General features: G+C 37.5%; 1 protein-coding gene across 1 annotated transcript in view; it reads left to right on the top strand.

Moving 5' to 3' along the window:
• The window catches only part of LOC103768611 (RNA binding protein fox-1 homolog 1), a gene marked incomplete at its 3' end in the record, with an annotated part of 56447 nt that extends 49562 nt beyond the window's left edge, over positions 1 to 6885 (top strand). The window contains exons 6-7 of the mRNA XM_008935763.1: positions 373 to 433; positions 6832 to 6885. Of these exons, the coding sequence (XP_008934011.1) occupies positions 373 to 433; positions 6832 to 6885 (115 nt within the window). The remainder of the gene's footprint in view (positions 1 to 372; positions 434 to 6831) is intronic.
• Between the last annotated feature and the right edge of the window lie 4150 nt (positions 6886 to 11035).

The raw sequence follows: 11035 nt of genomic DNA, 5'->3' as shown, positions 1-11035 counted from the left end.
CTTCTACTCCACTGCATGTTCCTTCATATAATCTTTTTTTTTTTTCTGAGTATTTATTGTATCAGTGTTATCATGGAATACAAGCATGCTCTTAAGTCTTAAATTTATGCAGTACCTTTTCATTTGCTTTTAATGTCTTTTTATTAAAGTTTAAATGATATGATGTTGCTTTATTGAAATGATTTGTAAGTTAAAATGGTTATGAAAGTAAATGTAATTATAAATAGTATGATTTTGTTATGCACCTGTTGCCTTCTATAAATTAAATTGCATTTTATTTTTACATGACTAATAGCAGTAATAATGCATGCATTTAATAGTAACGTGGACACTCCCTGTAACCCTTTCTAATCCAGTGTTCTATGTGCTTAGGTAAATAATGCAACAGCACGTGTAATGACAAATAAAAAGACCGTCAACCCTTACACGAATGGTAAGTGCATGAGATCTCAGTGCTGTGTTTTCATGTCAGTGCATGATAAACCTCACTCTTCTGCTGAACAGGTGGACTCACCTACTCATGAAGTGCCATAGTCCACGTCACCTGTGTCTCCTTGGGCTCAGGCTTTGACCAGCAACCTAAAACATGATACCTATGGACGTAAATTCCACCTGTGCAGAGTTCAGCTAATTCACAGCCATGTGGGCACAGCGTGCAGCATTTTGCCTGATTGGAACCACAGTGGCTTTTGTAGAGGAAAATACACCTTGATAGGACAGCCTTATTCTCTTCTGGCTTTGAGCAGTGTTAATGTTGCGATGAATGAACTAATTGGAGGATTCAGTTTTGTTTGGATGGTGGAGGTAGGGAGACCAGTAAGAGGAATGTCTTGTCAGGCATGAGGTACTTTCTAGTGCTAAGAGACACTTGTAGTCAAAGGTAGTTTTCTGCCTTCCTTCCACAATTTATTAGAAGTAAAGTGCAGACTGTCATTGGGTGCTGCTTCCAGCTTTATTTCCCTGGAAAAATCTAAATTCCAAGCAATGTAAAAAAATTCATTCTAATGCCAGCCTAAGTTGGTATAAAGCATTGCACTGATGATAGAAAAAATATGCCATAGATATTTGAGGGGTTTGGAATCAGTACACTTTAAAAATATTTCCTTTGGCAGTGTTTGATCATGTGCTTGAGTTGTTTGCATTTGCTAGTTGAGAAAATTCTAACAAATTCGTAACTCAACAACATTAAACAGTACTACATCAATTGAAGTTAATTGCGATTACATTATCCAGTTTTAGTAAACTGTGTACTTATAAATATGTGCTTTTAAATTTAAATTAGTTTTTCCCATCCAGTAGAAAGCAGATGAAATCTGCACATACGTCAGTAAAGGTTTCCACAGGTAGATTAGACTCTTTTCTGTTTGGAAATATAATTAATCTTATTTTCTGTGTCTGAGGTCTCATTAGTGAGGTTTTACTAAAATCCAGAACAAACATTGGTTTTATTCTTTAATGAAAGAGTCATAATTTTTTCCTACCACACTAAAAATAAAATATAGTGATGATTTTCATTTGACATGTGATAATTGAGCTAGTTAAAATGATCTGGAAGAGAGTCTGGAATTCCTCATGCTTTCTCAGAAACTGATTTCTTCCTCATTTTGTATGTAAATGTGGAACTTGGCAAATGATGCAGATGGGAAAATCTCCTTAATTTTTACTGGCTCTAAAACATCTCAGTGAATCTAGCAAAAGAGACACCAAGCTTGACTGGATCACTTAACAAAATTTTCTTGCAATAAGGAGCTAAATTAATTGTATGGATGTGATACCAGGAACTTTTTCTGCTATATTGTAATGATAAAAGGATAAAAGTAGTTTTCTTATAAATTATGATGGATATTTTATATTCATATTGTCCTAAGGCTACAAAATTGTTAATTAGCAAAGAACATGTTACATATCAGCACATCTAGTGCTGAAGGAAGGGAATGCTGGAAATAAGGATGTGAGAATTTTACGAATCTAGTTTTAGAAGATGTTCACCTCTGTCCTGCACGGCAGGATTATTTAGGTCACGTATTATCATTTACTGATTTCCAAAATCACGATGATAGAAGTCTACTCTTAAGCATTTCATACCTAAAGTGTTTTGTCTGTCATTTTCCATTCTGTTCCATCTGGACTAGATCTCTCCAAAGTGCAAAATATCCTGTTCAGTGCATAAAAAATAGCCTTTATGTCATACATCCAAGGTGTGTTGCATGTAGGATATTCTTTTGCACACCTGCTGATGGGTACCTGCCAAGACAAACTCTAGTTGTAGTTCATAGTTTTTGATTCTTTTTTTTTTACTTTATTTTAATGTGTCAGGTTCCTTAAAGTAAACAGGAGGATAATTGTGTTCTTCTTGTATAATCATTGCAAGCATTAAGATATGAAGTCTAGACATGTAAGGTGCTTCATTTACTTTAATCAGTCATCCTACCATAGTATGGTTTGAGTTCTTTATCATTTTGTCAGGAATTAATCAGTGCTATGGTTGATTATTAAAGATCATTGTTGTCTAAAGTAAAGGTCTCATCTTTAAGTAAAATATAAGGCTAGTTTTTCCGTGTTCTTCTACAATCACTGTAATGTTTGCAAGGTGCTTCTCATGTAGATAGCCAGAAACATCTTGTTTTCATATGCTTATCTCTTCAATGCCACTTTTTTTTTTTATATATATATGGCTGTAGTTTTCAAAGAGTATATGGATACTGGCATGTTATTGGCGGGCATTCAAAATGTAGTTGGGACATCTATTGCATTATATGGAAACAGGAGGACCTAATATTTATTATAATTTTAAAATAAGATTTATTCTGATTTATCTTTCATTCCTGAATACTGCTCGAGGTTTGAAAACGGGGGTTATGTTGTTAATGTGATTGCAAAAGTCAGTAGATGAAAAAGCACAAACACCTAGACTGCTCTTTTTGAAGCTTCACTCAAAAACACAGCTTGGTTTTGTGTCCCTAGGTGTTTTCTGAAGTAAGTATGCTTTCTTGTAACTTTTGATGATTCCAAAAATGAGCAATTACTAAATGCTCAGTTGCTTGGAGAGCTTTTTTGTCCAAGTTTGTTATCAGGCAGCATGATTTTGATGGCTTGTGTCATTTGCTTTGGAGATAGAGCTGCCTTTTTGTTGCAAATAAATTCAGTGTCAGTTCTACTTGTTGGCAAAAATCTTTTGGAGACATGTTTAGATGCTTCAACCTATCCTGCTCACAGTTATACTTCCTTTGGATGCGCCCTTATGGCAATCCAGGATGTTCATCCAAGTGTCATAGGAAATAGAGAATTATGAGCAAGCAGATTCAGAGAACCACAGCAACGAATTAGGACCATGAAGCAGGGATCAGTAGAGGAATGCATGAGTTAGAAAGTTTAGACTTGTGCCTTGAATTTGAGCCTTCTGTTGATATAAACTTAGAATCAAAATCACAGCTAATGACTATTGCCACAGTTAAATTCTCTCCCTCTACCCTTTTGTCTGGATGCAAACAGAAGGAAAGCAAACGGTGTTGCAGGGCTTCTTTCCTGCCAAAGCATTCCTCTGGCCATGGGAGTCTGGCCTGTGAAGTGAAAATAATGCTGGCTGCATTGCTGAGCCCCACTTGCTATCAGCAACCATCTTGTCAGGCTGTGCAGGATCATGATTTCCTTCCCTTTAGCTCGCCTAGCCTGTGTCTCTTTGGCTGACTGTACAGCGTGGAGTTTGGGGGAAGGCAGAAGGGTTGTTTTGTGATTTTGTTTGGGTTTTAAATTTTGAGCTTTTAAGAGTTTCAACTTACAGAGGAGATTAATATAGTGACAGTAAGAAAAATGCACAAAATTACATCCACTGCAGAGAATTCGTCTCCTCCAGCTGCTGAAGTAGAGTTGCTTGGCAGCTGCTTGCTTAGATACATCAACTCCCATCACACTTGATTAACCCACACAGCTATGGGCCAACACATGGCTAGCTGACATGATAAAGTTAACTTTAATTACTGTTATTTTCATGGTGAAAGAAGTATTTCCTGTATAAGCTTCAAAAAGTTAGATGAGACAGCCATCACTGAGGGAGAGGAAAGGAACTGAAATATGAGGGTGGCTTTCAGCTGTGAAAAGCAATCTGCAGCTTCCAAGAGTTTTTCTTTCTCTCAGACAAATTGTGGCACTGTTAGTGTAACTTAGGAGAGGTGTCTGTCAGCCTCTATGACAGCAGAAGCTGACAGATCTGAAATTCAGTCTAATCTTTCATTTTGCATGGTGTTGATCAGTGGTTTTTGAAGTAAGTAATGAATTGAAATATTAAATATTCACTAAGCTATCAGATTTTTACTGGAAGTCTCAAAATTTGGATGATTTCATATCACAGAAAATCTGACTAGAAGTATTTATTATAGCATGACATTCCTAAATATAATCCTGTAGTATGTAAAATTCAAGGGTCAGGTGAAAATCTTGTGACATTTTCAGGAGGAAAGTCATTTTAGCCCTTCTTGACTGGCCATTTTTCAGCTTCCCTAACTGTCTTTTAGGTGCATTTCAAAAACACCCCTCACCTCTGTTCCAGAACAGTTAATTAGTGGTAAATAGTTATTGTTCATCAGATAAAGATAGGAATAGTTTTAAAGAAGAGCTTTGTGTTGTTGAGATTTTTGTATTACACTTATTCAGTCTTACAATTCTTTGTAGTTTTATGGTCTTCTACTGTGCTTTTGTATTGCATGATATTACAGAATCATGGATTGTTTTGGATTGGGTTGGATATAGAATCTTAGATTTAGAGTTTAGAATTCTATGATTCATATGATACAGCCAAAGCAGAAACAAGCCTCAGTACAGTCTGCATTTAAATTCTTCTTATCTTGGTTCTTCTGATTTTGAAGAGCCTTATTGTCCCTGTCTTGATTGTATTTTGTTTCCAGCAGCATAGTTTTAGGATCTGTTTAAAGTACCAGAGTCCTTGGGTTTAAAAGATGCTTTTCCTCAGTTTTTTTTCTTTATTCATGTTTACAGCTGGTGCTTCCCACTTCTCTGAATCAAATGTGCTTTTGGAAAACCCCTGATTTTTCACTCCCAGTTGTTCAGCTAATTGTTCAAACACTTTAAAAACAAGAAGAAAGGCACAGGTGGGAGGATGTTCTGTGCAGTTTGGAGTTACCTGGGTGTAGACCCACCTGTGGCTGAGCCAGACGCAGCGATAACCAGCACTTTACTGAGCAGGCCAATGGGTCTGCCAGTGTTGTCTCCTCCTGTTCTCTCACCACTTGGCCTTCAGTTCCTTCAGGGTTGCTGTCCTTAGCGTCACATACGCTTTGAACCCAGGCCCAGCCTCTGCTCTCAGCCGGAGCACTCCAGGCTTACCCTGGCGTAAGGCCGTGGCAGCAGCCGTGGGGAGTCTGGCAGGATGGGTGCTACACAGAATCTATTGGTTCTGTGCTTTGGTTTTGTGGCAGCTGAGGGACAACAGAGCTCAGTGAAGACAAATGCAGCGGCTGCAGTTGCACCACTTGAGAGCTTTGCGGGACGTGGCTGCAGCAGCCACTGTGAGCGCCAGGCGCAGGCCGTGCGCACACCCTGGTGCCTGCCTGTGGCTGTCCTGGCTAACCACAGAATTGTCAGGGTTGGAAGAGACCTGAAAGATCATCTAGTTCCAAACCCCCTGCCATAGGCAGGGGCATCTCCCACTAGATCAGGTTGCTCAGAGTCCAACCTGGGCTTAAAAACTTCCAAGGATGGGGCTTCCACCACCTCCCTGGGCAACCTGTTCCAGTGTCTCACCACACTCATGGTGAAAAACTTCTTCCTCACATCTAATCTCTATCTACCTACTCTAGTTTTGTCGCATTCCCCCTAATCCTATCACTACCCAACATCCTAAAAAGTCCCTCCCCAGCTTTCTTGTAGGCCCCCTTAAGGTACTGGAAGGCCACAATAAGGTCCCCTCGGAGCCTTCTCTTCTCCAGACTGAACAGCCCCAACTCTCTCAGTCTGTCCTCACAGCAGAGCTGCTCCAGCCCTCGGATCATTCTCGTGGCTCTTCTCTGGACACGCTCCAGCAGGTCCACGTCCCTCTTGTCATGGGGGCTCCAGAACTGGATGCAGTGCTCCAGGTGGGGTCTCACCAGAGCAGAGCAGAGGGGGAGAATCACCTCCCTCCACCTGCTGGCCACACTTCTCTTGATGCAGCCCAGGGTCTGGTTGGCTTTCTGGGCTGGTTCAGTGCAGACTGTTTGATGTACAAATGCCAATGAACAAAAGATGTCTCTGGTGTTTGACTGGGATCCCACAGCACACAAACCTTTCCTGTCACAGCAGACATTTCCATACAGTGACCATGTTTTCCTTTTTCCCAGAGGAGAATCAAAACACTCAGATGATTTGATTGCCTTGTAACCTGTCCTAACACATGCTTATCCAAATCATCTATGTCCATCAAATTAACTGTTTTGGCCTCTCTGGCTTGTAACCAGAGAGTTAAAGCAGTAAAAAAGAACTAAACTACTCTGGGTACTACCTGACATAGGTATACCTGAACTAGTTTTGACTTAATTCCTTAATAACTTAAAGGAAGAAGTCCATAGCAACTGTGCATTTCAGCCAAGGTATTTCACCTGGTAATTTAGTCTGGTACTAAAATGTCTAAAGAATCCCTTGTTTCATTACTTATTTTTATAATTCAGAGCCTGATATTAAAGATCAGAAATCTAAGATGCCTATAAAACTTTCATTAAAATGACCTTTTTTTAAAGCTGTCTTATCTGTATACCTCTATGCAAAAATAAAATTTTAAAAGCAGTCATTGTCATCACTAATTACAATATTAACTCAGTTATGTTTTTATGTTTGCTGCAGGCTGGAAATTAAATCCAGTTGTTGGTGCAGTTTATAGTCCAGAATTCTATGCAGGTAAGGATTTGTCATAGTTGTCCATGCCATGTTTTATTTTAGTATTCTCTAAAACATGCTAAAGTACAGAATGTGTGTTTGGTTTCTTTGTTTGATTCTCATTATTTTCAAGTCATTTACAGATTTATGATGCAGGGTTTTAATAATTACCTGGGCATACAAAAGTTAGAATGTATATGAATACCTTTTTATTGCAGAGTAGATAGTATGACATGAAATGTACTGCAATATCCCAGTCTTACAAGAGATTTTGTTTATGTTGTATTTTATTTATATTTATTTTTATTTCAATACAGTTGCTTTCCTCCAGGAATTATTTGAGCCTAGTGTGCAACAACAACAAAAAAAATAGATCTGTAAATATGTTTTTTTTTTCATATACATAGACACACATGAGTATAGAACATCTGTGTTCATAATTCTTTTTCTTGAATATTTTCTTTAAGTGCTATATTAAGTTTTTCAGTTTCTTAAAATTTCTGTGTTTATGATGTATATTATCTCTTGAGTATTCACGGAGCTTGAACTCTGATCCTTGGTTACAGTTTGGGGTTAATGAGATACAGTCTTTCTACTTGAACTGTCGTGGCTAGCAGCAGTTTCTGAACGTGCTTTAGCAACAGTATTGACAACAGGCATCACTGTACTCCCAAACCCAGCTGACAGCAGAGGATTTTGAATCCCACCCATAAACACACTTACTAGCAAGTCTGAAAAAGAGATTTTTGGAAAACTAATAATTTACATCTAAGAAACAATCTCTTGAATTCCAGATGATTCTAATGGGTAATAAAGTTGCCTTCCTTTCTTAGGTTCACATGAGTCTTCCATGAATGTGATGGGAAACTCTGGGGAATTTTCAGTTCTCTGTTTGGATTTGTTTCTCAGCTCTCTGGGTGTATGTATACTGGATCCAAACACCTGATCGTGTTTTAAAAACCCCCAAATATTTATCCATTGTCACACACTTAGGTAATTGAAAATAAAGAGGTAGTTGTAAAATACATTCTTTACAGCAAGCAAAGAACAGGTATTAGGGAAGCATTTTTCACAGATGGTGGTTAAGCATGGGAAGAGCTTGCCCACAGAACATGAGCAATCTCCATTCAGGGAGATATTGAAGCCTTCACCAGACAAAGCTGAAAAACTTCCATTAGTTCAAGGGGCTTCAAGGGATAAAAATTGTTAAATTGGGCTACTGTTACAAATGGATATTTATTTTTAAAAAGTTGTCAGTAGTATATCCAGTGCTATCCACTAAGGTATATAAAAGTGTTCTCATTAGGGTATTGTGCTGTAAAAGTGGCACAGGATAATACAAATACTGTCTTTGGCATGCATGGAATTGCAATATTTAGTGCAGGCACAATTTCTCTCCTTCCTTGAGGTATGCCTACATAGAAAAGTGGAATTTAACATTGATCTCCTTTGAGTAGTTAGTGAACCAACCCTGAACCTGCATAAATTTGAAAGTCAGAGTTATTAGTCATTTTATATAAACGACTTTGTGTTAATGACAAATATAATAATATTCCCGTAGTACAGTAATCAATTTTCTAATACGTATGCAGAATTAACAATCTGACTTATAATTGTCTCATGAAGTAGGGCATGAAGAGTTCACATAGTTTGTAAATTAAAATCAATATTTTCAATCTCTCCTGAAGGTAATTTTCCTAATTTACTGGACTTTTCCCTAACATTTATTTTGTCTTTTAATTATAAAATGGCAGGTTATTGATTTTTTTTGTATAACCTCCTAAAGTCCCAAGTGCATTTTTATTGCCAACACAAGGGAGGTGTTTGCCCTTCTTAATGAGAATATTTAATTACCATTAGAAGAGTATTAATTTTATTTTATGAATTATGACACGCACTCCACCACATCTATGCAGAGAGTCCTATTAAGGTACTTCATGTATTTTTGATTTTTATTTCTCTTTATAGCTGCAAGCATTTTTTTTTTTAAATGCATATCCAATGCATATATTCTGTATTGACTAAAAGATAATTTTCTCACACATTTAAACTTTCTTTTGATCAATTTATTAAAAAAAAAAAAAAAGTTTCTGTGCAGATATCTAAAAGCTGATAGAAAATAAAGCATTAAAAGAGCAATGCAGTTATTGCATGCCGTAGTAGAATATCTTTCCTTTTGTGCCCACCCCCACCACCTTACTTGGAGAATAGCAATTGCATTTTTGAAGATTATAAAACAGAAATGTGATTTTTAAGACAGGCAAAGTTGTAGTTATTTCGTTTACCTATTGTCTCTGACACTGTGAGGTTAAAATTGTACCAACTCGTTCATAGTCAATGCAAGAAGTTCCTTTAGCTCCTAATACATGATGAAAAATTTGGCCACTTCTGAAATAAAGATGATACATTTGCAGAGAAACTGTTGATTTAAAGTACCTTTAATCTTCATAAATAAGTAAAAAAACCAGAAGGTTATACAAAGCTGTCAGGGTGGCACTGATGAATGGCAAATTCACCCGTTTCTCAATTGCCAGCGAAGACACACGCCGCAAGGCTTAACCGTATTGTACATCATATCTGCCAACTCATTTCTGTGATTAAATATTCCATCAGTGCGGGCTGGAAGGCGGTAAAGCTTAACAAGATTCATAAGATGCACCACTTGAATACACATAACTCACTTCCTTGGATAGAGAGCACCCCGCATGCAAAAGAAAATTAGAATGGAGTTAAATTACTCCATAAGACAAGATCAATAGAGAAAGGAAAAGATCCTCTAATGCAATGCAAATCTAAGATATAGTTATGTCCTGACAACTTGAAGCAGACAATTAAAGTCAAATAGGGAGGAACGCAATGTAAATCAACCCTAAAACCTTGAAGATAATGGTAAACAGTAGGACCAGTGACATGATTGTTATAGCTCTCCTTTTTTTCTTGGTGTACACTTCTGTAAGAGAAAACCTTTATTGAGGCTACACATGACAGCGAAAAATAGAGACTGTAAGTTACATAGCAGGTGCACAACAAACATTGTAAGCAAAGGATTACTTGGGGACTGGAAAATACCACGGATTTACAAAACACTAAATTTTTCTTCCCCAGTAGCCCTTCTAAGACTGTTTTTCTGACTTTGAATTGCTTTTGCTGTAGTAAATGAGAGTGCTCCTGAAACATGGCTATTTAGGTCACGTGGTAGCGTTAATATGAATTTCCAGTGCCATGTTCATGAAGTGTGGTTTGAAGAGTTCTGTTATCCTGAGGCCTGGCAAGTCTCCTTGGCAGCTGCTGACTGGATGTGCTGGCGAACTGGCACAACTCCCACCCTTCCCTTGGGTCTTCTGGGAAGTCCAAAAATGACATTTCACAGTAAAGGACAGTGATATTTTTCATTTATCATGTCCAGCATATCAAAGAATTCCACTTTTCCATAGATCATAATTGATAGGCAATTTTTAAGAAAGTTACTTAAGTCTACATAATCTCTTTCTGGCAAATAAAAGGATATGATTTAAGGTGTTTTTCCTCTTATGAGGAAAAAACGCTTAATGAAGTTATCATTTCCATCTCAGCTTATCTTTTCCAGGAAACTGTTTAGCAAGTTATTAGGCAGGTCCTAATGAGGAAATTTGTGGTGATTCGTCTCACTAAGTCTTCATGTTCACCAAGACAAATTTTTCATTTATTTGCATATCCATCCAGTTTTAAATCCATCCTGTAGTGACCCATAATTTTGCTGTGTTGAGCTAGTCTCTTATCTTCTCCCATGCACTCCTCTATGGCTGGGAAAATACAATTTTGCACTTTTGGTTCTTTAATTGGAGTATTCTGGTATGGTACTTTCTTACCATAAGCTGTTTCATTCTTTGTTTCTGTGGTTTGTCGTGACACCATTTTTACAAGCTTATTTTTATATAGTGTATATTTTATCTGTAATACCTTGCCTTCCTCTCAGCTCTGGGCAGTCTGAAAGCAAAGATCTATATTGTTACTTTCAGTCATTGCAGATCTTTTTTTGTTTTTTTTTTTTGGTTTTTGGAATGATGAATTTCTGAGCTATCTCCTGCACTCTCCTTAATGGAATGTAGAATATTGTTGCACCCACATTACTACAACACATCAGACCTTGAAAGCAGATAGCTTGAGACATAGAATCCTTTAGGTTGGAAGG

The sequence above is a fragment of the Merops nubicus genome, unplaced genomic scaffold, assembly GCF_000691845.1.
Source record: "Merops nubicus isolate BGI_N331 unplaced genomic scaffold, ASM69184v1 scaffold15122, whole genome shotgun sequence".
Classification (NCBI taxonomy): Eukaryota; Metazoa; Chordata; class Aves; order Coraciiformes; family Meropidae; genus Merops; species Merops nubicus.
This window is presented reverse-complemented; position numbering and strand designations above follow the sequence as displayed.